The sequence below is a fragment of the Scyliorhinus torazame genome, chromosome 13, assembly GCF_047496885.1.
Source record: "Scyliorhinus torazame isolate Kashiwa2021f chromosome 13, sScyTor2.1, whole genome shotgun sequence".
Classification (NCBI taxonomy): domain Eukaryota; kingdom Metazoa; phylum Chordata; class Chondrichthyes; order Carcharhiniformes; family Scyliorhinidae; genus Scyliorhinus; species Scyliorhinus torazame.
Genome location: NC_092719.1, coordinates 105,463,349 through 105,490,155, shown reverse-complemented (window position 1 = coordinate 105,490,155; position 26,807 = coordinate 105,463,349). Strand labels below are relative to the sequence as shown.

Genomic DNA, 26,807 nt, shown 5'->3' with positions numbered 1-26,807 from the left:
TAGTGGGGGTCCAGGTCGAACCAAGCTGGGGGTTGGCTATATTTGGGGTTGCACAAGAGCCGGGAGTGCAGGAGGCGAGAGAGACCGATGTTGCGGCCTTTGTGTCCCTAATAGCCCGGCGCAGGATACTGTTGATGTGGAAGGAAGCCAAGCCCCCGGGGGTGGAGACCTGGATAAATGACATGGCAAGGTTTATAAAGCTGGAACGGATTAAGTTCGTCCTAAGGGGATCGGCTCAAGGGTTCACCAGGCGGTGGCAACCGTTCGTCGAATACCTCACAGAAAGATAGAGGGAATGGAAAAGAAGGCAGCAGCAGCAGCCCAGGGGTGGGGGAGGGGGGGGGGGGGGGAGGAACCAGAAGGACTCTCAGGGTTGTTAATATAAATGTATAATATGTATAGGTCGTTGCTATAAATAATTGTATATTGGACTGTTAAATCATATTTTTGGAGAGTGTTTATCTGAGACATGGCAGTTGCCATTTAGTTTTAGTTTTAGTTTTTGTTATATATTATTTATTCTTTGTTTATAAAACAGGTCATTGTTATTTATACTGTTATATTATTGTGTAAAGGATACACAATGTACTGTGATGGTTGACCAAAAATTTTGAATAAAATATTTAAAAAAAAAAAAGATGTGAACAGGTCGCAATGGTTGGCACGTATCTGTTGCTCTCGATTAGAAGAACTATTCCGATTAACAACTGACAATGCTGGGAATACTCAGCAGGTCAGTGCAGCATTCCATGGGGGTGGAAATCGAGTTAAATACTTCAGGTCCCGATCAACTGGTCCCGATCAACTGGGAGCTTTGAGATCATCATATGGCGGCTATGATCCAAAAACTATTGCCGATTTAACAGTTCATCGTCAATACAGAGGGGTCAGGGGAAAATAAGGAGAGCAAGGTAGGGGTGTTTAAATTGTAAAACAGTGAATGACAGGAGGCAGTGATCATTGGACAGAAAACTAAATAACAATTGGGTCCAGCAGTGATATAAATGGTGACAGCAGAATAGCAAAAAGAAAGGGAGCATTGGAGGATAAGGGTTTCGTAACCTGAGAAGAAGGACAGATGAACATTGGGGTGTGGGCCATTGCTGTCTGTGCACCGTTAGGGCATTCACTTCCCAGATAACAGCCCATCCCACTGTCCGTGTACCAATAGGGATCCCCATCCCACTGTCCGTGTACCAATAGGGATCCCCATCCCACTGTCCCTGTACTGATTGGGATTCTCATCCCACTGTCCCTGTACTGATAGGGATCCCCATCCCACTGTCCGTGTACTGATAGGGATTCTCATCCCACTGTCCCTGTACTGATAGGGATTCTCATCCCACTGTCCCTGTCCTGATAGGGATCCCAATCCCACTGTCCGTGTACTGATTGGGGTCCCCATCCCACTGTCCGTGTACTGATTGGGGTCCCCATCCCACTGTCCATGTACTGATTGGGGTCCCCATCCCACTGTCCGTGTACCGATAGGGATTCCCATCCCACTATCCCTGTACTGATGGGGATCCCCATCCCACTGTCCCTGTACTGATAGGGATCCCCATGCCACTGCCCGTTTACCGACAGGGATTCCCATCCCACTGTCCATGCACGAATAGGGATCCTTATCTCACTTTCCGTATCCAGATAAGGATCCCCATCCCACTGTCCGTGTACTGATGGGGTTCTCCATCCCACTGTCCGGGTGCCGGTAGGGAATCCCCATCCCATTGCGTGTGTTCCGAATAGGCAATCCCCATCCCACTGTCCGTGTGCCAATAGGGAATCCCCATCCCACTGCGTGTGTACTGATAGGGATCCCAATCCTACTGCCTGTGTACTGATAGGGAATCCGCATCCCACTCAGTGCACCGAAAGCAGGTCCCACCATCTCAGTTTGTGTGTACCGAGGCTGCACCATTGGCGATGCTGCCTTGAGTGAGAAGTTGAAGTGAGGCCCAACATTCCTCTCAGGTGATGTAACTGATCCCATGACAGGGCGACAGAGTAGCACAGTGGTTAGCACTATTGCTTCACAGCACCAGGATATGAGGTACGATTCCCGGCTTGGGTCACTGTCTGTGTGGAGTCTGCACGTTCACCCTGTGTCTGCGTGGGTTTCTTCCGGGTGCTCCGGTTTCCTCCCACAAGTCCCGAAAGAAGTGCTTGTTAGGTGAATTGGACAATCTGAATTCCCCCTCTGTGTAAGAACATAAGAACATAAGAACTAGGAGCAGGAGTAGGCCATCTGGCCCCTCGAGCCTGCTCCGCCATTCAATGAGATCATGGCTGATCTTTTGTGGACTCTGCTCCACTTTCCGGCCTGAACACCATAACCCTTAATTCCTTTATTCTTCAAAAAACTATCTCTTTATCTTAAAAACATTTAATGAAGGAGCCTCAACTGCTTCACGAGGCAAGGAATTCCATAGATTCACAACCCTTTGGGTGAAGAAGTTCCTCCTAAACTCAGTCCTAAACCTACTTCACTTTATTTTGAGGCTATGAATGATGAAATGAAAATGGAAATCGCTTATTGTCACAAGTAGGCTTCAAATGAAGTTACTGTGAAAAGCCCCTAGTCGCCACATTCCGGCACCTGTTTGGGGAGGCTATTACGGGAATTGAACCGTGCTGCTGGCCTGCCTTGGTCTGCTTTCAATGCCAGCTATTTAGCCCTGTGCTAAACAGCCTCTAAACTATGCCCCCTACTTCTGCTTTCACCCGCCAGTGGAAACAACCTGCCCCCATCTATCCTATCTATTCCCTTCATAATCTTATATGTTTCTATAAGATCCCCCCCTCATCCTTCTAAATTCCAACGAGTACAGTCCCAGTCTACTCAACCTCTCCTCGTAATCCAACCCCTTCAACTCTGGAATTAACCTAGTGAATCTCCTCTGCACACCCTCCAGTGCCAGTACGTCCTTTCTCGGGTAAGGAGACCAAAACTGAACACAATAATCCAGGTGTGGTCTCACTAACACCTTATACAATTGCAGCATAACCTCCCTAGTCTTAAACTCCATCCCTCTAGCAATGAAGGACAAAATTCCATTCGCCTTCTTGATCACCTGTTGCACCTGTAAACCAACTTTTTTGCGACTCATGCACGAGCACACCCAGGTCTCTCTGCACAGCAGCATGTTTTAATATTTTATCATTTAAATAATAATCCCTTTTGCTGTTATTCCTACCAAAACGGATAACCTCACACTTGTCAACATTGTATTCCATCTGCCAGACCCTAGCCCATTCACTTAACCTATCCAAATCTTTCTGCAGACTTCTGGTATCCTCTACACTTTTTGCTTTACCACTCATCTTAGTGTCATCTGCAAACTTGGACACATTGCCCTTGGTCCCCAACTCCAAATCATCTATGTAAATTGTGAACAATTGTGGGCCCAACACTGATCCCCGAGGGACACCACTAGCTACTGATTGCCAACCAGAGAAACACCCATTAATCCCCACTCTTTGCTTTCTATCAATTAACCAATCCTCTATCCATGCTACTACTTTCCCCTTAATGCCACGCATCTTTATCTTATGCAGCAACCTTTTGTGTGACACCTTGTCAAAAGCTTTCTGGAAATCCAGATATACCACATCCATTGGCTCCCCGTTATCTACCGCTCTGGTAATGTCCTCAAAAAATTCCACTAAATTAGTTAGGCACGACCTGCCCTTTATGAACCCATGCTGCGTCTGCCCAATGGGACAATTTCCATCCAGATGCCTCGCTATTTCTTCCTTGATGATAGATTCCAGCATCTTCCCTACTACCGAAGTTAAGCTCACTAGCCTATAATTACCCGCTTTCTGCCTACCTCCTTTTTTAACAGTGGTGTCACGTTTGCTAATTTCCAATCCGCCGGGACCACCCCAGAGTCTCGTGAATTTTGGTAAATTATCACTAGTGCATTTGCAATTTCCCTAGCAATCTCTTTTAGCACTCTGGGATGCATTCCATCACGGCCAGGAGACTTGTCTACCTTTAGCCCCATTAGCTTGCCCATCACTACCTCCTTAGTGATAACAATCATCTCAAGGTCCTCACCTGTCATAGCCTCATTTCTATCAGTCACTGCCATGTTATTTGTGTCTTCCACTGTGAAGACCGACCCAAAAAACCTGTTCAGTTCCTCAGCGATTTCCTCATCTCCCATTATTAAATCTCCCTTCTCATCCTCTAAAGGACCAATATTTACCTTAGCCACTCTTTTTTGTTTTATATATTTGTAGAAACTTTTACTATCTGTTTTTATATTCTGAGCAAGTTTACTCTCATAATCTATCTTACTCTTCTTTATAGCTTTTATAGTAGCTTTCTGTTGCCCCCTAAAGATTCCCCAGTCCTCTAGTCTCCCACTAATCTTTGCCACTTTGTATGCTTTTTCCTTCAATTTGATACTCTCCCTTATTTCCTTAGATATCCGCGGTCGATTTTCCCTCTTTCTACCGTCCTTCCTTTTTATTGGTGTACCCGAACAGGATCCGGAATGTGATGACTAGGGGCTTTTCACAGTAACTTCATTGCAGTGTTAATGCCTACTTGTGACAATAAAGATTATTATTATTATTATTTGAGGTCGAGGAAAAGGGTTCACATTGGTGACCTCTCTGCCATTTATCAGTCAACCAACATCAGTAACATGGATTGTCTGACTATTTCTGAAAATCAGTAGGTCAGGCTGCAGAGAGAGGAAGGACAGGTTAATACTTTCGGCCAGTCAAACTTTGCTTTAGAATGGAGCTATATAAATACCGGACTTGTCTTGTTCTTGACTCTTATACTGATTTGAATTGCTAACTGGTGACCTAAATGACTCTGCTGTGTATATTTCACACTGAAGCAGTCACTAGATGTTGCAGGAGGAATTTTACACTTTTCTGCAAACAGTAAATTGGTTGTGATTGCAGAAGGGTTAAGAGACTGAGTGTGACATTTGGCTTGTAAACCAGTGGAGAGAGGGAATAATAATGGGAAGCGACAGGACACGGCGAGAGAGGGATTACAAGAGGGTCTGGACACTTGGAAAGAGGGAATAACAAGGGAGAGGGTCAGGACCCTGGGAGAGGGGATATAATAGGGAGTGGATCAGGACACTGGGAGAAAGGGAATAACGGAGAGCAGGTTTGGACACTGGTCGAGGGAGAATAACGGAGAGAGGGTCAGGACTCTGGGAGAGAGAGAATAACAAGGGATAGGATCAGGACACTGGGATCGAGGGAATAATGGGAAAAGGATCAGGGCACTGGGAGAGAGGGGATAATGGAGAGAGGATCAGATAACTGGGAGAGATAGAATAACAGGGGAGAAGGTCAGGACATTGGGAGAAAGGGATTAACAAGGGAGAGGGTCAGGGCACAGCGAGAGAAAGAATAATGGGGAGAGAATCAGGACACTGGGAGAGCAGTAATAACAGGGCAGCATGCTGCCTCATTGCGTCAAGGTCCCAGGTTTGATCCCGGTTCTGGGTCACTATGTGTGGAGTTTGCACATTCTTCCCGTGTTTGCGTGGGTTTCGCCCCCACAACCCAAAGATGTGCAGGATAGGTGGATTGGCGATGCTAAATTGCCCTTTAATTGAAAAAAATGAATTGGGTACTCTAAATTTATTTTTAAAAAAGGAATAACAGAGAGACGGAATAACGGAGAGGGGGTCAGGAGTCTGGGAGAGAGAGAATAACAAGAGAGAGGGTCGGCACTGCGAGAAGGAATAATAGGAAAGGGGCAGGACATGGGAAGAGACGGAGTAACAAGGGCGAGGATCAGGACATGGAAAAAAAGGGAATAACATCGATAGGGTCAGGACACTGGGAAAGAGGGAATAACAAGGGAGAGCATCAGGACACTGGGAGAGAAGGCTTAATGGAGAGAGGGCAAAACAGAGAGCGGGAATAACGGAGAGGGGATCAGGTCACTGGGAGATGGGGAATAACGGAGAGAATATCAGGACACTGGAAGAGCGGGAATAATGGAGAGATGGTCAAGATACTGGGAGAGCGAGAATAACGGGAGAGGATCAGGACTTTGGGAGAGAGGAAATATCGGAGAGAGGATCAGGACACTGGGATAAAGGGAGTATCGGAGAGAGGATCAGGACACTGGGATAAAGTGAGTACCGGGAGAGGATCTGGACATTGGGAGACAGGGAATAACAGGGGAGAGGGTCAGCATACTGGAAGAGAGGGAATACTGGAGTAAGGATCGAGGCACTAGGAGAGAGGGAATAAAGGAGAGAGGATCAGGACACTGGGAGAGAGAGAATAACAAGGGAGAGGATCAGGACCCTGGAGGAGAGGGAATAATGGAGAGAGGGACATAGAAACATAGACAATAGAAGCAGGAGGAGGCCATTCGGTCCTTCGAGCCTGCTCCGCCATTCATTATGATCATGGCTGATCATCAAGTTCAATACCCTGATCCTGCTTTCCCCCCACATTCCTTGATCCCTTTAGCCCCAATAACTATATCTAATTCCTTCTGGAAATTACATAATGTTTTGTCCCCAATTACTTTCTGTGGTAGCGAATTCTACAGATTCACCACTCTCTGGGTGAAGGAATTTCTCTTCACCTCAGTTCTAAAATGTTTACCCCTTATCCTCAAACTATGACCCCTAGTTCTGGACTCCCTCACCTTCGGAAACATTCTTTCTGAATCTACCCTGTCTAATCCTGTTAGAATTTTGTAAGTTTCTATGAGATTCCGTCTTACTCTTCCAAATTCCAATGAATATAATCCTACCCGACTAAGTCTCTCATATGACAGTCCCGCCACCCAGGAATCAGCCTGGTAAATCTTCGCTGCACTCCCTCCATAGCAAGAACATCCTTCCTCAGATAAGGACACCAAAACTGCACACAATCCTCCAGGTATGGTCTCACCAGTGCTTACGAAAAACAGTTTACAATCACCCTTTAAACAATGCTAATCAATACAATGACACAATAATGCTTAACTGGGTGGCACAGTAGTCAGCATTGTTGCTTCACAGCACCAGGGTCCCAGGTTTGATGCCTGGCTTGGGTCACTGAGCGGAATCTGCATGTTCGCCATGTGTCTGCATGGCTCCCGGGTGCTCCGGTTTCCTCCCACAAGTCCTGACAGACGTACTTATTAGGTGAATTGGACATTCTGAATTCTCCCTCTGTGTACCCGAACAGGCGCCGGAATGTGGCGATCAGGGGATTTTCACAGTAATTTCATTGCAGTGTTAATGTAAGCCTACTTGTGACACCAATAAAGATTATTATTATTAACTGCTATCTTTACTTCCATCAAAACAACAGAACCATCTCAGATCCCAATCCACTTTTAAATACAGTTAGCACTTGCTAACCGAGCTGTCTGGATATTCCAGTTTTAGAAAAATAGATCTTTTGACTGTTTTAAAGAACGACACCCTACCACGTCAAAATAATGCAGGATCTCTAGAATCATAGAATCCTGACAGTGCAGTAGGAAACCATTTGGCTCATTGAGTCTAAACCAACCCTCAGAAAGATCATCCTACCTATGTCCATTCCTCTGCCGTATGCTTACTCCCCTTCCCTATCCCTGTAACCCCATAACCCCAGATGAAGTCTTCAGAAATTGCTTTCATAGCTACCTTCTAGCTCCTAACAACTATTTGGAAAGAAACGGCTAGTCCCTAAGACCATAAGATACAGTTGCAGAAATAGTCTATTCGGCCTATTGAGTCTACTCCACCATTATGGCTGATCTGTTTCTCACCCCCATTCTCCTGCCTTCTTCCCGTAACCCCTGAACCCCTTATTAATCATGAACCTATCCAGCTCTGTCTTAAAGACACTCAGTGATTTGGCCTCCACAGCCTTCTGTGGCAATGAATTCCATAGATTCAGCACTCTCTGGCTGAAGAAATTCCTCCTCATCTGAGTTTTAAAGGATTGTCCGTTCAGTCTGAGGCTGCGCCCTTGGGTTCTAGTCTCTCCTACTATTGGAAAAATCGCTATCTTAGCCTCTCTGTAGTCTGTAGTTTCAATGAGATCCCTCCTCATCCTTCTAAACTCCATCGAGTACAGACCCAGAGTTCTCAACCGCTTCTCATATGGCAAGTCCTTCATTCCTGGGATGATTCTTGTGAACCTCCTCTGGACCCCCTCAAAGGTCAGCACATCCTTCCTTAGATGCGGGGCCCAGAACTGCTCACAATATTCCAAATGGGGTCTGACCAGAGTCTTGTACAGCTTCAGCAGTACATCCCTGCTCTTGTATTCTAGCCCTCTTGATATGAATGCTAACATTGCATTTACCTTTAACTGCCAACTGAACCTGCGTATTAACCTTTAGAGTATCTGCACAAGGACTCCTCAATCCATTTGTGCTTCAGATTTCCTAATCCTTTTCCCATTTAGAAAATAGTCTATGCCTCTATTCTTCCTTGCATAACCTCACACTTCTCCACACTGTATCCCATCTACCACTTCATTGCCCAGTCTCCTAGCCTGTCCACTATCCATCTGCAGCCTCCTTGCTTCCTCAATACTACCTGTCCCTCTACATATCTTTGTATCATCTGTAACCTTAGCAACAAGCCCTCAGTTCCTTCTTCCAGATCATTAATGTATATTGTGAAAAGCTGTGGTCTCAACACTGACCCCTGCGGAACACCACTAGTCACTGGCTGCCATACTGAAAAAGACCCTCTTCTACCCACTGTCAACCTTCTGCCAGTCAGCCAATCCTCTATCCATGCCAGTACCTTGCCCTGAACACCATGGGCTCTTATCGTATTTATCAGCCTTCTGTATGGCACCTTGTCAAAGGGCTTCTGGAAATCCAACTAGATCACGTCCACTAGTTCGGTGCCTCCTCAAAGAATTCTAACAGATTTGTCAGGCCTTCTACAGACAGATCATTAAACTGTATCGAGAGCAGATGCTTGATTTTTGTTGAAATCCCAGTCTAAAACTGAAACATCAACATCTGACTGTTTCAGCCCTTGGTTCCTCCCATTAACAACAGGGGGCAGCACGGTAGCATTGTGGATAGCACAATTGCTTCACAGCTCCAGTGTCCCAGGTTCGATTCCGGCTTGGGTCAGTGTCTGTGCGGAGTCTGCACATCCTCCCCGTGTGTGCGTGGCTTTCCTCCGGGTGCTCCGGTTTCCTCCCACAGTCCAAAGATGTGCACGTTAGTTGGATTGGCCATGATAAATTGCCCTTAGTGTCCAAAATTGCCCTTAGTGTTGGGTGGGGTTACTGGGTTATGGGGATAGGGTGGAGGTGTTGACCTTGGGTAGGGTGCTCTTTCCAAGAGCCTGTGCAGACTCGATGGGCTGAATGGCCTCCTTCTGCACTGTAAATTCTATGAAATTCTATGAACATCATCTTACTAACTAACCATTATACCCATAATGAACAACTCCACAGGGAACCCGCTTAATCCAAACAGAAATTGGTTAGCCCAAACTTTTATGATGCTTTAATTGTACCTTGGCTCCAAAAAGCCTAGATGTCTTCCAAACCAGGATTCTTTAAAAACATGACTGCAGCAATCATAACCGCCCCCGCCCCCACAAGCCCCCTTAATAATGTGCAAATTCTTTAAAAAAAAATTTTTAAAAAAAAATTTTAGAGTACCCTATTCATTTTTCCAATTAAGGGGCAATTTAGCGTGGCCAATCCACCTACCCTGCACATCTTTGGGTTGTGGGGGCGAAACCCATGCAAACACGGGGAGAATGTGCAAACTCCACACGGACAGTGACCCAGAGCCGGGATCGAATCTGGGACCTTGGCGCCGTGAGGCAGCAGCACTAACCACTGCGCCACCGTGCTGCCCTATAATGTGCAAATTCTGATGCCTTGGGGTCCAGCTATGGTTCTGGTAATCACTACATTACCCCCAAGGTCAATATAAGCGTCCTTAGGTGTGGTGCTCAGAACTGCTCAGTAACTCCATGTGTGGTCTAACCAGTTCTGAAAAAGAATCATATTGGACTTTGAAACGTTAATTCTATTTCTCTGTCCACAGCTGCTGCCAGACTTGCTGAATCTTTGCAGTATTTTCTGTTTTTAATTTAGACCTCCAGCACCTAGAGTAATTTGCTATGATAATCGTGGTCTAACCAAGACTTTGTGTAGCTGAAACAGGGCTTATGTGCCCCCTGTATTCTATTCCTCTAGATATTAAGGCCAGCATTCCATTTGCCTTTCTGATTTTCTGCTTGTCTTTTTGAATGTCCACTGTTCCTAGCATTTCACCACTTTGAAAGAATCCTATCTTATCCCGTTTCGGTCCAAAGAGGGTGACCTCACATTTGCCACAGTTTTACCCAGTCACATAGTATATTAAATTCTCTATTTTATGCTTCCATCTGCCTGTTTTTGTCATTGGAAAATTTGGATTTGTGGTTTTCCATCCATCATCCAAGTCATGAATGAATACAGTGGATAGTTGAGGCCCTGACACAGATTCCAGTGGGACAGAATGAGTTACACCCTGATAATTAGAGTCTTTGCTCATTATCCCGCCTCGTATTCTGAGCCAGGTTAATAATTTGCTTCCAATTCCTTGAGCTTCTATAATCCCTTTACTTCACTTGTTTTCTTTTTCAATTCCTTTCTGGACCTTCTGTATTGTGCTTCATTCTCAGTTGGATTATCCACCTGACATCAGTCATATATCCTTTTCCTGTTCCATTTTACTGTCTATCTTGCTTGTCATCCAAGGGGTCTGGACTTGTTTGCCACATCCTTCCCTTTTTGGGGAATCCCCAAGCTGTCTCCCCTTTAAAGTCAGCTCATTTTTCCGTTACAGTTTTGCCTGATAATGAATTCACAACATTTATCGAACATAATTCATCTTTCTCAAAAAGTGATAAAATGTTACTCATTAAAGCGAGGATTCTGGGTCCAGTAGCATTGTGGCTATATTACTGGACCTGTAATTCAGAGACCCGGACATTTTCTCAGTATCCAGTCCATCAAAGCCTTTCATAACTTTAATTATTTGCCTTTAAAAAAAAAAACAATTTGGTTACTCCTACCCTTTTTTCAAAAGAGAGTCAGCATGTCGATGCTTTCCCGATGTGTATACCCACACATTGTAAATCCTCTTTTCCCCCATCCCCAATGCTTCTGTATTAGAATCATAGAATCGCTACAGTGCAGAAGGAGGCCATTCAGCACATTGAGTCTACACCGACTCTCCGAAAGAGTACCCTACCTAGGCAGGGTTATCCCCATAACCCTGTCACCCCACCTAACCTTCGGACACTTAAGAGCAATTTATCATGACCAACCCATCTAACCTGCACACCTTTGGACAGTGGGAGGTGTGGTGTTATTCACCCTGGGGTAACACGGACTGCAACTGGATGCAGTTGTACTTTAAAGTAGACACCAAACTTTGATGTAAGTTCAATGCACTCTATTGAACTTGCTGAGCAGTGCACACAGCTTGCTGTGGGTTGACACTCTACTAATCTAGCGTACTAACTATAACTAACTAGACCAGACTAGCTCTGAGCCACGTGTAGAAGGTGCTAACTGATATATACACCCTGACTGTCACTACAGCTGTCACCAGTGGAAAGAGGCAGAGTGCTGATGCCTCGTGTGTTTTATCATGGGAAACCCCCCTCTAGTGCTCTGCCTGGTGATTGGTTGTGTTCTGTCCTGTGTGTTGATTGGCTGTACTGGGTGTCTGTCACTGCCTGTCTGTATCTCATTGTGTGCATGACAGGAGGAAATCGGAGCACCTGGAGGAAAGCCACGCAGACAGGGGGAGAACGTACAAGCTCCTTAGGCCTTCCACCTCCCCAACCAAACCTCTCCTCTGCACCCTTTAAGACATTCTTTAAAACCTATTTCTTTGACCAACCTTCTGGATTGGCAGAGCTAAAAGTGCCCCTTTAGGTGTCTAAAGATGTGCAGGTTAAGGGGTTACGGGGATATCCTCCTTCTACACTGTAGGGATTCTATGGATCTGGCCTAATATCACTTTATGTGGGTTTGATGTCAACCATAATGTGAAGTGCCATGATCTCAATTGCTACAAGTTATCTTTATACCAGGCCTTTAGTATGTCTCAAGGTGCTTCTTACTTACTTGGACTTAGTTCCTCTTATCCCATGTGGGATAATGGGCAGCATGACACCTCCACCAGCCCCAGTCCATTACAATCAGCCCAGCACAGCAGTGCAAAGAATGAAGCTGAAGCTTTTTCATCTTTGGCCAGAAGTACCAAGTGGATGGTCCATCTCGGCCTCCTCCAGAGTTATGCAGCATCCACATGATATCAAGGAATGGTTGAAGGCACTAGACACTGAAAAGGCTATGGGGCCTGGAAAACTCAACTCCAGGCCACATTACAACTTTGGTTCAGATATGGACAAACAAGCTGAACTCCAGAGGTGAGGTGAGAATGACTGTCCTTGCTATCAAGGCAGCATTTGACCGAGTATGGTATTAAGGAGCTCTAGCAAAAATTTAAATCAATGGGCATCAGGGGGAAAGATCTCCACTGGTTGGAGTAGTACCTAGCCTGAAAGATGATGGTTGTGGTTGTTGGGGGTCAGTCATTCCAGTCCCAGAACATCATTGCAGGAGTTCCTCAGGATAGTTTGTTGCTCCAGATCTCTGTCTCCTGTTCTGTCTGTACAGCCCGAACTGTAATGGGACCTCTTCCCCAATTCATGGGTCATGTTCCTATTTGATCTAAAATTAAGCCTAGTGGCTACTACTAGTCACCAAGGAACTTTGTGTCTTTTTCCGCTCTTTGCTACCACTTGTATACATCCAATCAAATTAAATTAAGGGATAGTAACAGGCCTTCTGGTCCACTGAGCCTGTCCCAGTCAATCATGCCAACATACAGATACTTCCCAGTCCACCCGGAAACATGGGATCTTCCGGGGGAGGTAGTGAAGCAAATTAAGAACCCAGGCCAATTAGGGGGAATATTCCGAATATTCCTCTTCCACCCCCTCAGGCTGTCACAAGCAATCTCGGAGACCACTCTGGCTTGATTCATATTGGAGGATACTGAACGTGTTCAATGTGATTTCCACCCAGTCAGAAACTAGTTCGCCTCTCGCTGGAAAGAATATGGTGAATTAGAGGCCACTCCTACAGACAGCAACCTGTTCCAGAGGTTCAGGATTCTCTGGGAAAGGAACCACCTCCTAATATCGAACCTTGCTTTGCCTTTGTATGATTTAGCTGAAACAATTGGTCCAGGTAAACATAGTTCCTTTGTAATTTTATAAACTTGGATCAATTTGCTCCTGGAGTGACACTTTTGTAGAGTGCAATATCCTTATTTCTTTGAGCCTTTTTGGGGTCACTAAGAAGTTTTCAGCCATGAATTAGTCTTATCACTCTTCTCTGCACCTTTCCAAAGCCTCACTATTGCTTACCATGTGAAGACATGAAAACTGGACACAGTATTCTGACGCCGATCCAAGGTCATGTACAAGGACAAAATGGTATGTTTTGTTTTCTAGTGAATTGTCATGTGAAGGTTAATATACAAGAACACCCAGATCTTGCTCTTTCACCACTGGTTTGAATTCTTTCCTCTCATCTTTGTGCCATTCCTCCAGTTTGGAGGGTAACAATGTTATAAAAATACTCGGTCTGTCCGTGGATGTTTCAGGGCTCACAATGCCTGTGTTTTTTTTTCAGATGGTGCAGTTAAGTTCCTGGAGAGGTTGAGTGTGGAACTGGGCCTTCCCTGTAAGAAGATTGAGGTGAGAAATCGGCGCAGTATTGCAACAGATATCTAACAAAGAACCTGGACTTTGCTCATTCCATGAAGTGTGGGGAAGGAAATAGGAGATGTAGGAATAGTGGGAGGCACAACTCTCCCATTTTAAAGACTTATAATTGAGGTCCCTGAAGCAGGTTGCTTCATTTGGGGGGATGTACTTGGCAAGGTGGTCTTGGTGCGCATGTCCACCTGACATTGCTGTGTCACCAAGGGTGCATGGCAACGCCACCATCTTTCACCTCCGAGTCGCTCACCATCCTGACTTGGAAATATATCGTCTGTTCCTTCACTGTCATGGGATCAAAAACCTTGAACTCCTTCACGAACATCACGATGGGTGTACCTACACCATGCAGACTACACTAAAATCCTTCACACCCATCATCACGAGCCTTGCTGTCCGACATTGACCCAATAAAGAATTCTCATCTCTGTGTTCAAATTCAATTGAATATCTACAGTGCAGAAGGAGGCCACTCGACCCATCGAGTCTGCACCAACCATCAGTGACTGGGCCTTCCACTGACGAGGTCTCCATTTTCTCCCGAAACCTCTTCGCCCATCTCTCCTCCACTGAGGCGGTGACGCAGTGGTATTGTAATTGAAGTAGTAATGCAGAATCCCAGGGTAATGCTCTGGGTACCTGGGTTCGAATCGCACCAGAGCAGATGGCAAAATTTTAATTCAATAAAAATCTGGATTTTAAAGTCTAATGATGATCATGAAACCATTGTTGATTGTCGTAAAAATCTGGTTTGCTAATGCCCTTTGGGGAAGGAAATCTGTCTTCCTTCCCCGGTCTGGCCTAAGTGTGAACCCAGGCCCACAGCACAGGGGTTGCCTCTTAAAATGCCCCCTGAAGTGGCCTAAAAAGCCACTCAGTCCAAGGGTAATAAATCATATAAGAAGGCCACTCGGCCCATTGACTCTGCACTGACCCTTCTAAAGGGCATCCTGCCAATGTCCACACCCCTTTCACCCCGCCCTATCCCCATAACCCCATAACCTGACCTGGACACTAAAGGGCAATTTATCATGGTCAACCCACCTAACCTGCTCATCTTTGAACTGCAGGAAGAAACTGGAGCACCTGGAGGAAGCCCACACAGACACTGGGAGAACGTACAAACTCCACACAGCCACCCAAGGCCGGAATCGAACTTGGGTCCCTGGTGCCGCGAGGCAGCAGTGCTAACCACTGTGCTGGCCCATTAAAAGTAAAAAAAAACAAACACATTGAAACCCATTTCTTTAGCTCAACCTTCGTTTGCCTCTACTAATGAATTTTTGTCACAATTTCTGCTTCCGCTTGGGCAGGTGCTTTGTGACTATGTCACAGACACTGTAGAATTGTCAGTTGTTTTGAATGCAGAATGGATTGGGCGGAGAGCTGAAACTTCATCTTTTTGACTAGGTTCACCCAGGACGTACAATTGTCATCATTACCTGGGAGGGGACGGACCCCAAGCTGAAATCTATTCTCCTCAACTCCCACACAGATGTGGTACCAGTCTTCGAGGTAGGATCTGCAGAGGAGAGCAGTGGGAATGTTGGGGATGTGGGTTGGAATTCCGCTGGTGGTACTGGGCTCACTCCATTTTTCTGTGTGCAGGAGCACTGGAAACACGATCCATTTGAAGCGGTGAAGGACCAACAGGGAAATATTTATGGCCGAGGGGCACAGGACATGAAGTGTGTTACCATTCAGTGAGTTCATCGACTGGCTGCGAAGGATCTGGCATTAGTTCCCTGTCCGTGCTGAATTAGCTCATTTCAGCAAGGTCAGAGATATGGGCACTCTGACTCCAATGATTATTTTAGATTCCAGTCAAAGTGTGTCCTGGGAGTGTTAGATGGGCAGTGTAGAGGGAGCTTTACTCTGTATCTAACCCTGTGCTGTACCTGTCCTGGGTGTGTTTAATGGGGACAGTGTAGAGGGAGCTTTACTCTGTATCTAACCCCGTGCTGTACCTGTCCAGGGAGTGTTTGGGAAACTATAGAGGGAGTTTACTCTGTATCTAACCCTGTGCTGTACCTGCCCTGGGAGTGTTTGATGGGGACAGTGTCGAGGGAGCTTTACTCTGTAACTCGCCCCATGCTGTAACTGTCTGGGAGTGTTTGAAGGGGACAGTGTAGAGGGAGCTTTACTCTGTATCTAACCCTGTGCTAAACTTGCTCTGGGAATATTTGATGCGGACAGCGTAGAGGGAGCTTTACTCTGCATCTAACTTTGTGCTGTACCTGTCCTGGAAGTGTTTGATGAGAACAGTATAGAGGGAGCTTTACTCTGTATCTAACCCTGTGCTGTACCTATCCTGGCAGTGTTTGATGGAGACAGTGTACAGGGAGCTTTACATTGTATCAAACCCCTTGCCGTACATATCCTGGGAATGTTTGATGGTAAGAATGTAGGAAGCTTTATTCTGTATCTAACCCTGTGCTTGTACACTGGAGCTTTACTCTGTGTCTAACCCTGTGCAGTATCTCTCCTGTGAGTGTTTGATGGGGACAGTGTAGAGGGAGCTTTGCTCTGTATCTATCCCCGTGCTGTATTTGTCCTGGGAGTGTTTAATGGGGACAGTGTAGAGGGAGCTTTACTCTATATCTAACCCCGTGCTTATCTGTCTGATGCTCGATCAATAACTCCAGAAGCGAGATTGGAGACAATTGAAGGCTTTAGTGCACTAGATTTTCCCCCAGGCACAGAAGGCAGCTGCTGGGGCGACACGGGTTCTTGCACTCCGCCTTACTGGGCGCAACCAACAGGCAGGCTAAACCAATGAAAACAGTACATTCTACACCAATGGTCTTACAGCATTACAGTGTACCATAATACCTCTAATACCGACTACCACATTCATCCCCTGTTTAAAAAAAAGAGTCCGGCGGGGGTGGTGGCCTCGCATTATACAGTGGTAGAGGTTAAGGTTATGGAGGTACCTGGTATACATCAGCACAGTGGTTTTGCCTCGTTACATCGCAACTATTTACAAAATTTATTTACATTCAGAATGAAGCAATTAGTCGATCGGGGGCCCTGGTCGTCCTCTGCGATCGTCGTAGCTTCAGTGGTGATGCAGGCGGCGGCTCGGGCATCTGTGACTCCGGGAGCGTGGCTTTGGCTTCTTCGGCAGCTTCATCACCCCGAGACGGGACCGGTGGGAGGACCGATCCACCTGGGAAGGGGGCGGCTGTGGGGTGCGCCGGTGGGAGGGAGGATGGGACTGGTGGTGGGGGTGGGGGTGGGGATCCAGCGGGCGCCAGGTCCTGGAGGGAGACTGTAACCTGTCGGCTGTCGGGGTACGCCACGTATGCGTACTGAGGGTTAACGTGGAGGAGATGGACCCTCTCGACCAATGGGTCCGACTTGTGTGCCCGCACGTGTTTGCGGAGCAGGATGGGTCCAGGAGCTGCCAGCCAGGTTGGGAGCGAGGTCCCGGGGGACGACTTCCTAGGGAAGACGAGGAGATGTTCGTGAGGTGTTTGGTTGGTCGTGGTACACAGCAGTGACTGGATGGAGTGGAGGGCATCCGGGAGGACCTCCTGCCAGCTGGAGACTGGGAGATTCCTGGACCGTAGGGCCAGCAGGACGGTCTTCCAGACAGTTCCGTTCTCCCTCTCCACCTGCCCGTTTCCCTGGGGGTTGTAACTGGTCGTCCTGCTTGAGGCAATGCCCTTGCTGAGCAGGAATTGACGCAGTTCGTCGCTCATAAAGGAGGACCCCCTATCGCTGTGTATGTAGGCGGGGAAACCGAACAGCGTAAAGATACTGTGGAGGGCTTTTATGACGGTGGCTGCGGTCATGTCGGGGCAGGGAATGGCGAATGGGAACCGGGAGTACTCGTCAATTATGTTCAGGAAGTACGTGTTGCGGTCGGTGGAGGGGAGGGGCCCTTTGAAGTCCATACTGAGGCGCTCAAAGGGACGGGAAGCCTTTTATCAGGTGGCTTTCTCTGGCCTGTAGAAGGCGGCTTGCACTCCGCGCAGATTTGGCAGTTCCTGGTGGCTGTCCTGACCTCCTCGATGGAGTAGGGCAGGTTGAGGGTCTCAATGAAATGGAAGAATCGAGTGACCCCTGTGGTGAATGTAAATGCAGTTCATTCACCAGTTATGTTCTATGTTATTACCCCTGTGGGTTTTACCTGTGGGCCATTGTATGGCTTCACCCACTGGGGGGGGGGGGGGGGGGGGGGTGTTGGAGCATGTACCGGCTCTGCCCCTGGCCCCGCCCCTTTGAAGGAGTATAAGAGTAGCTTGCCTGTGGGACTGTCCTCAGTATGTACCAGTCGCAGGCAGGCAAAGTTGATAGTTAATTAAAACCACTGTTTTACTCCAACACGAGTCCTTGAGTGAATTGATGGTTGCATCAATTTAATTAACTTTCTGAACAAAAACGATTATGGAGTCAGCCCTCAAACCTGACAGACTGGAGCTCGATCCACAGGCCGCGGAGGCGAAGGAAATCTTTTCACACTGGCTGCGGTGTTTCAAGGCCTACCTTGCCGTGTCGTCGACGCCATCCGTCACGGACGAACAAAAATTGAGTCTCCTCCACGCACGGGTGAGTCACCGCATTTCTGTGCAACTCAAAGAGGTCACCTCATATACCGCCACATTCGCAATCCTCAAGCGCATCTACGTGCGGCCTGTGAACGAGGTCTATGTGCGCCATATTCTCACTACTCAACGCCAGCGCCCCGGGGAGTCACACGACAACTATCTGCGCGACCTCAAAGCCCTCGCGCGCAACTGCAACTATCAGGCCGTTACGGCCACTCAGCACATGGAGCTCGCCGTCCGAGACGTCTTCGTTGCGGGGGTCAGATCAAATTACTTGCGGCAGCGACTGCTCGAGAAAGGGGCCCAGGACCTGGACGAGACGGTGAAACTGGCGACTTCACTGGAGGTCGCTTTCCAGAGCCTCACTGCATTTCCGGCCGAACACTCGACCCCCTCGTGGGCTCCCGACCAGAGACTACCCAAGGCCTATGCTGCGCGCCCGCCCACTCATCATGGGGGGTTGCCTTGTTATTTTTGCGGCCAGCCTCAACACCCTCGACAGCACTGCCCGGCCCACAACGCGCACTGCAACAGTTGCGGCCGAAAAGGGCACTTCGCCAAGGCCTGCCTCGCCAGGCCTAAGCACGCGAACTCTCAGACCCGGACTACCGACTCTCGGGCCCGCAGACCTCGCAATGTGGCAGCTTGCCTGCCGACTACGACTCCGCACAGCACGTGCGACTCATGGGGGCCGCCATTTTGGCCATTCTCCCCCACGTGGCCGGCCATGTGCGATCCATGGGGGCTGCCATCTTGGACGCCATCTTCCTCGACGCTCGCCACGCTTGATCAATGGGGGCCGCCATCTTGGACGCCATGTGCTACGCCGCTCGACGCGTACGATCTGCTCGGATATTCACCGGGGGGCCGCCCCAGCATAGCCGACCACGCCGCCGGTTACCCTCAACTCAGCACAGTCAACTTGGACCAGTCGCGACCCAAGCACCTCAAGAGCTCAATTAAGGCCGTCCGGATTAACGGGTACGAGACACCTTGCCTGTTCGACTCCGGGAGCACCATGAGTTTCATCCACCCGGATCTGATAAGCCGTTGCTCGCTCCCGATATTCCCGGCACAACAAACAATTTCCCTTGCCTCCGGGTCACACTTGGTACAAATCCGAGGGTGCACTACGGTAACCTTAGTGGTACAGGGCGCTGAGTACACTAATTTCCAGCTGTACGTGCTCCCAGACCTCTGCGGCCCCCTCCTTTTCAGGGCTCGATTTTCAATGTAATCTCACGAGCCTGACGCTTAGCTTTGGCGGACCCCTGCCCCCACTCACTGTGTGCAGCCGAGCCACTCTGAAAGTCGACCCTCCTTCCCTCTTCGCTAATCTCACCGCTGATTGCAAGCCAGTAGCCACTCGCAGCAGGCAATATAGCATGCAGGACAGAATATTTATTAGGTCTGAAGTCCTGCGTCTCTTGCGGGAAGGAGTCATAGAGGCCAGCAATAGCCCCTGGAGAGCTCAGGTGGTGGTGGTCAAAACCGGGGAGAAGCTCCTGATGGTGGTTGATTACAGCCAGACCATTAACCGGTTAATGCAACTTGATGAGTACCCCCTTCCCCGGATTGCAGACATAGTCAATCAGATCGCTCACTACCGCGTGTTCTCCACGGTGCATCTGAAGTCTGCATACCACCAGCTCCCAATCTGTCCGGAGGATCGCCACTACACGGCGTTTGAGGCAGCCGACCGCCTTTTTCATTTCCTACGGGTCCCTTTTGGCGTCACGAACGGGGTTTCGGTGTTCCAACGAGCAATGGACTGAATGGTGGACCAGTACGGGCTGCGGGCCACGTTTCCGTACTTGGACAACATCTGCCATCTGCAGCCATGATCAGCAGGACCACGCGCCGACCACGCGCCAACCACCACCGATTTCACCAAACCACCCAAAAACTTAATGTCACCTATAATAAGGAGAAATGCATTTTCCGCACCACCAGGCTAGCCATCCTCGGCTACGCCATGGAAAACGGAGTCCTAGGGCCCAACCCTGACCGTCTGCACTCCCTCTTGCAACTCCCTCTCCCTCACAGTCCCAAGGCCCTCTAGAGGTGCCTTGGATTTTTTTCCTGCTACGCCCAGTGGGTCCCCCAGTATGTGGACAAAGCCCGCCCACTATTTAAGGCCACCCTTTTCCCTCTGGCAGCCGAGGCCCGCCAGGCCTTCAACTGCATCAAGGCGGACATCGCCAAAGCCGCGATGCGCGCAGTGGATGAGTCCGTCCCCTTTCAGGTGGAGAGCGACGCATCAGAGGTCGCTCTCGCCGCCACTCTCAATCAAGCAGGCAGACCGGTTGCGTTTTTTTCACGCACCCTCACCGCCTCTGAACTTCGACACTCCTCGGTTGAAAATGAGGCTCAAGCCATCGTGGAAGCCGTGCGGCACTGGAGGCACTACCTCGCTGGTAGGAGGTTTACCCTCGTCACCGACCAATGATCGGTTGCCTTCATGTTCGACAATACTTAGCGGGGCAAAATCAAGAACGATAAGATCTTGAGGTGGAGAATCGAACTCTCCACCTATAATTACGATATAGTATATCATCCTGGGAAGCTCAACGAGTCCCCAGATGCTCTGTCCCGCGGCACATGCGCCAGTGCGCAAGAGGACCGACTACGGGCTATCCACGACGACCTCTGCCACCCAGGGGTCACCCGGCTCGCCCATTATATCAAGGCCCGCAACCTGCCCTACTCCACCGAGGAGGTCAAAGCTGTAACTAGGGACTGCCAAATCTGTGCGGAGTGTAAACCGCACTTCTATCGACCAGATAAGGCCCACCTGGTGAAAGCGTCCCGGCCCTTTGAACGCCTCAGTATCAATTTCAGAGGGCCCTCCCCTCGAATAATCACAATACCTACTTTCTCAATATTATTGATGAGTTTTCCCGTTTGCCATCCTGTGCCCCGATATGACCACTCCCACTGTTATCAGAGCCCTGCACAGTGTCTTCACCCTGTTTGGTTTCCCCAACTACGTCCACAGCATCAGGGGCTCGTCGTTCGTGAGCGACGAACCGCGTCAGTACCTGCTCAGTAAAGGCATCGCCTCGAGCAGGACTACCAGTTATAACCCCCGGGGAAACGGACAGGTGGAGAGGGAGAACGCGACGATCTGGAAGACCGTCCTACTGACCCTACGGTCCAGGAATCTCCCAGTTTCCCACTGCCAGGAAGTCCTCCCCGATGCGCTCCATGCTATTAGGTCCCTCCTTTGCACGACCACAAACCAGACTCCTCATGACCGCTTGTTTATTTTCCCTAGGGGAGCTACCTCAGGGGCCTCGCTCCCACCCTGGTTGATGTCACCGGGTCCAGTTCTCCTCCGGAAACATGTTCGGACCCAAAAGACCGATCCCCTGGTAGAGAGGGTCCAGCTCCTGCACTCAAACCCGCATTATGCATATGTTGAGCACCCCGATGGTCGACAGGATACCGTCTCCCTCCGAGACCTTGCGCCCGCAGGTTCCGCCACCACAACGTCCACAATACCCCCCGCGCTGTACCCCGCTCTTTCTCCCATGCCCAGCACCCCCGCGCCCATTTGGCTCCCGCGCTCCCTTCCACCCGGCACACCATTCCGCAGGAATGAAGCTCAGGAAGAGCCGCTCCTGGAGTCCACCCCTGGGGCTGCACCGGACCCACTTCCCCAGCCACCTGAAGCGGCTGCAACACCAGTGCTTCGGCGGTCGCAGTGTACGATCCGGACTGGCTGAACTTGTGACCCATCACCCCCGCCGGACTTTATTTTTTTACAGGGGATGAATGTGGTGAATGTAAATACAGTTAATTCACCAGTTATGTTCTATGTTATTAACCCTGTGGGTTTTATCTGTGGGCCATTGTATGGCTTCTTCCACAGGGGGAGATGTTGGAGCATGTACGGGCTCCGCCCATGGCTCCACCCATGGCTCCGCCCCTTTGAAGGAGCATAAGAGTAGCTTGCCTGTGGGTCTGTCCTCAGTATGTATCAGTCGCAGGCAAGCAAAGTTGATAGTTAATTAAAACCACTCTTTTACTCCGACACGAGTCCTTGAGTGAATTGATGGTCGCACCACTCCCCGGGTGGCAGAGGTCCTTGTGGAGGGCTCGGAGGCGGTCCACTTGTGCGTTGGCACATGATAGGGCATCAGGAGGCTCGATTAGATTCCCGGGACAATACAACATCTCATAGTTGTAGGTGGAGAGTTCGATCCTCTACCGTAAGATCTTGTCGTTCTTTATCTTGCCCCGCTGAGCATTATCGAACATGAAGGCCACTGACCGTTGGTCAGTGAGGAGAGTGAATCTCCTGCCGGCCAGGTAATGCTTCCAATGCCGCACAGCTTCTACTGTGGCCTGGGCCTCCATTTCAACTGAGGAATGGTGGATTTCTGAAGCGTGGAGGGTGCGTGAGAAGAAGGCCACGGGTCTGCCCGCTTGGTTGAGGGTGGCTGCCAGAGCTACGTCGGACGCATCGCTCTCGACATGGAAGGGGAGGGACTTGTCAATGGCGTGCATCGTGGCCTTTGCGATGTCCGCTTTGATGCGGCTGAAGGCCTGGTGGGCCTCTGTTGACAGGGGAAAAACAGTGGATTGGATCAGCGGGCGGGCCTTGTCCGCATAGTTGGGGACCCACTGGGCATATTAAGAGAAAAGTCCCAGGCAGCGTTTCAGGGCCTTGGAGCAGTGGGAGGGGGAACTCCATGAGGGGGCACATGTGTTCAGGGTCTGGGCCTATAAATCCATCATGCACTACGTAACCGAGGATGGCTAGACGGTTGGTGCTGAACACGCATTTATCCTTGTTATATGTGAGATTAAGGATTTTTGCGGTATGGAGGAATTTTCGGAGGTTGGTGGCGTGGTCCTGCTGGTCGTGGCCGCAGATGGTGACATTGTCGAGGTATGGAAACGTGGCCCGCAAACCGTACCGGTCAACCATTCGGTCCAACTCTCGTTGGAAGACCGAGACTCCATTTGTGACACCGAAGGGACCCCTTAGGAAGTGGTAGAGCCGCACATCTGGGGAGCTGGTGGTAGGCGGACTAAAGATTCACCGTGGAAAAGACCTTGTATTGTGCGATCCTGTTGACCAGATTGGATATGCGGGGGAGAGGGTACGCGTCAAGCTGCGCATACCTGTTGATGGTCTGGCTATAATCGATGACCATCCTATGCTTCTCCCCGGTCTTTACAACCACTACTTGAGTTCTCCAGGGACTGTTGCTAGCCTCAATGACACCTTCCCTCAGTAATCGCTGGACCTCCGACCTAATAAAGGTCCGGTCCTGGGCACTGTACCGTTTGCTCCTGGTGGCGACAGGTTTGCAATCCGGGGTGAGGTTCGCAAACAGGGAAGGTAGATCGACCTTGAGGGTCGCGAGGCTGCAGACAGTGAGGAGGGGTATAGGGCCGCCGAATTTAAAGGTTAAGCTTTGGAGGTTGCATTGAAAATCTAACCCTAGGAGTGTGGCAGCGCAGAGGTGGGGAAGGACGTAGTGCCGGTAATTTTTAAACTCCATTCCCTGGACCATGAGGTTCGCTACGCAGAACCCCTTGATCTCCACTGAATGAGACCCGGAGGCCAGAGAGATTTTTTGGTTAACTGGGTGAACGGGGAGAGAACAGCGCCTTACCGTGTTGGGGTGTATGAAGCTCTCCGTGCTCCCAGAGTCGATCAGACATGGTCGCTGTTGCAGTCCAGAGTGTTCGGGCCGAGACTGGCCCAGGGTCATCGAGGCTAGTCGTGGCAGAAGAGGGTGAGAAACTGTACTGTTTATCGTGGCATGTATGCACTGATGCCAGGAACTGGTTATAAATATTTTGATTGCAGAAGTATTTCTCTTTGGTCTCTTTCAGATACATTGAAGCCATTCGGAAGTTGAAATCAGAAGGGAAACGATTTCCTCGGACAATTCACTTGTCATTTGTTCCTGGTAAGTATGAAAAGGGTTTGAGTTTCCCCTGGGTAAGGAGGCAGTTGTATTGGCTGTTGGCACAGTGACTGTCCCGAATTCCTTTATCTGCAGTGCTTGTGACAAAAATGGTGCCTTCTATGTAATCTTTTTTGATTGGCAGCAGCCTGTTTAATCCAGTAATTGGAAAAATGGTAGAGTGGGACCAAAAAGTCTAGAGAATCGTGGATGTCAAAGGATATACAGGATTGGATAAGGAATAAAAGAGAAGTTTATGGCAGATACAGGAGGGTCAAAACAATGGATGCAGGGGGTACTTAAAAAATAAATGAGGTGAGCGAAGAGGGGGCATCAAAAAAAAATACTAGCGGGCAAAATAAAGGAAAATCCCAAGTTGTCTCAAAAATACATTCAGGGCAGGAGGGTAACCAGGGAAAGAATAGGGCCTATTCGAGACTAAAGTGGCAACCTGTGTGTTGAGGCGGAAGACGCAAGTGTGGTATTAAATTAGTATTTTGATCTGTGTTCGCTATGGAGAAGGGCGCTGTAGGCATAGGAAGCAGGAATTAGGACTGTGATACAATTGAACGGATTAACATTGAGAGGAAGGGGGTGTTAGCAGCTCTAGCTAGTTTAAAAGTGGATAAATCTCCAGGCCCAGATGAGATGTATCCCAGGCTGCTATGTGAGGCAGAGAGGATTGCAGGGGCTCTGACATTAATTTTCAAATCTTCTCTGGCCACAGAAGAGGTGTCAGAGGACTGGAAGCCAGCTAATATGGCGCCATTATTCAATAAGGGAGGAACCAGGAAATTACAGACCAGTGTGTCTAACATCAGTGGTCGGGAAATTATTGGAAAACACTCTGAAGGACAGAGTTAATCTGTACTTGGGGAGGCAAGGATAGTTAGCATGGCATTATCATGCGAGACCATGTCCAACAAACTTGATTGAATTTTTCAAGGAGGTGTGTAGATGAAGACAGTGCATTGATATAGTCTACATCAGTGTTTTTCAAACTTTTTTCTGGGGACCCATTTTTACCAGCCAGCCGACCTTCGCGACCCACGCCGGCCGACCTTCGCGACCCACGCTGGCCGACCTTCGCGACCCACGCCGGCCGACCTTCGCGACCCACTCCGGCCGACCTTCGCGACCCACGCCGGCCGACCTTCGCGACCCACGCCGGCCGACCTTCGCGACCCACTCCGGCCGACCTTCGCGACCCACGCCGGCCGACCTTCGCGACCCACGCCGGCCGACCTTCGCGACCCACGCCGGCCGACCTTCGCGACCCACGCCGGCCGACCTTCGCGACCCACGCCGGCCGACCTTCGCGACCCACGCCGGCCGACCTTCGCGACCCACGCCGGCCGACCTTCGCGACCCACGCCGGCCGACCTTCGCGACCCACGCCGGCCGACCTTCGCGACCCACGCCGGCCGACCTTCGCGACCCACGCCGGCCGACCTTCGCGACCCACGCCGGCCGACCTTCGCGACCCACCGTTTTCTCTTACCTTATTTGCTGCTGACAAAAATGGAGGAAATGGGTTTGGGTCCCTTTGGCCCTCGTACACGCTCCTCCAATGGAACCTATTGGATGGAGGTGAAGCCTTCCTGTGTCAGAAAGTTTGGAGTCTCAATTTGGCCAAAGTTCTGCATTTTTTCCCTGTAAAACTTTAGCAAATAAAACCCCCTCGAACTTGTAAAAAAAAATAACATGAATAAAATAAATGATAAAAATAAAATGAATAAACCGCCCCCCCGACCTTGTAAAAAAAAAAAAAAAGCTGCGACAGTTTATAAAAAAAATGCAGCTGCACTGCGGTTGCCTGTCCGATCATCGGCGCGTATGCGCGTAGTTTTGCGCATGCGTGCTGATCTGGCACGCATGCGCAGTGCGGCCGCATTTTGTTTACGTGTTCGCGGCCATTTTGAAGGCGGCTTGCAGCCAGCGTTTTTAACAGCCGGCTGATTTGCGCGATCGGGAGCGCCGCAACGGACGGCTCCGCGACCCTCCCGACTCCCGCCCGCGACCCACCCGCGGGTCGCGCCCCCATGTTTGACTATGCCTGGTCTACATGAACTTCAATAAGGCTTTTGACAAGGCCCCGCATGGGAGACTGATCAAGAAGCACGCGCTCATGGGGTCCAGGGCAGTTTGGCAAATTGAAAATGAAAATCGCTTATTGTCACAAGTAGGCTTCAAATGAAGTTACTGTGAAAAGCCCCTAGTCGCCACATTCCGGCGCATGTTCAGGGAGGCTGGTACGGGAATTGAACCGTGCTGCTGGCCTGCCTCGGTCTGCTTTAAAAGCCAGCTATTTAGCCCAGTGCTAAACTAGCCCCTATTGGATCCAAAAGTGGCTTTGTGGCAGGAGGCAGAGGGTGATGGTGGAAGGCTGTTTTTGTGACTGGAAGCCTGTGTGTAGTGGTGTACCGCAGGGATTGGTGCTGGGTCCCTTGCTGTTTGTAATGTATATTAAATATATAGACGGGAATGTGGGTGCTATGATCAGTAAGTTTGCAGATGATGCAAAAATTGGTTGTGTGGTAAATGGTGAGAAGGAAAGCCTTAGATTA

The 26,807-nt window shown here is 49.3% G+C and overlaps 1 protein-coding gene across 6 annotated transcripts in view; it reads left to right on the top strand.

Annotated features, from left to right (window-relative positions):
- Positions 1-26,807, top strand: part of LOC140388218 (aminoacylase-1-like) — a 96,152-nt gene that overhangs the window by 30,153 nt on the left and 39,192 nt on the right. For all 6 annotated transcript variants that reach the window (XM_072472018.1, XM_072472019.1, XM_072472017.1 and 3 more), the window contains exons 3-6: positions 13,669-13,733; positions 15,168-15,272; positions 15,366-15,460; positions 24,167-24,243. In XM_072472018.1, the coding sequence (XP_072328119.1) occupies positions 13,669-13,733; positions 15,168-15,272; positions 15,366-15,460; positions 24,167-24,243 (342 nt within the window). The remainder of the gene's footprint in view (positions 1-13,668; positions 13,734-15,167; positions 15,273-15,365; positions 15,461-24,166; positions 24,244-26,807) is intronic.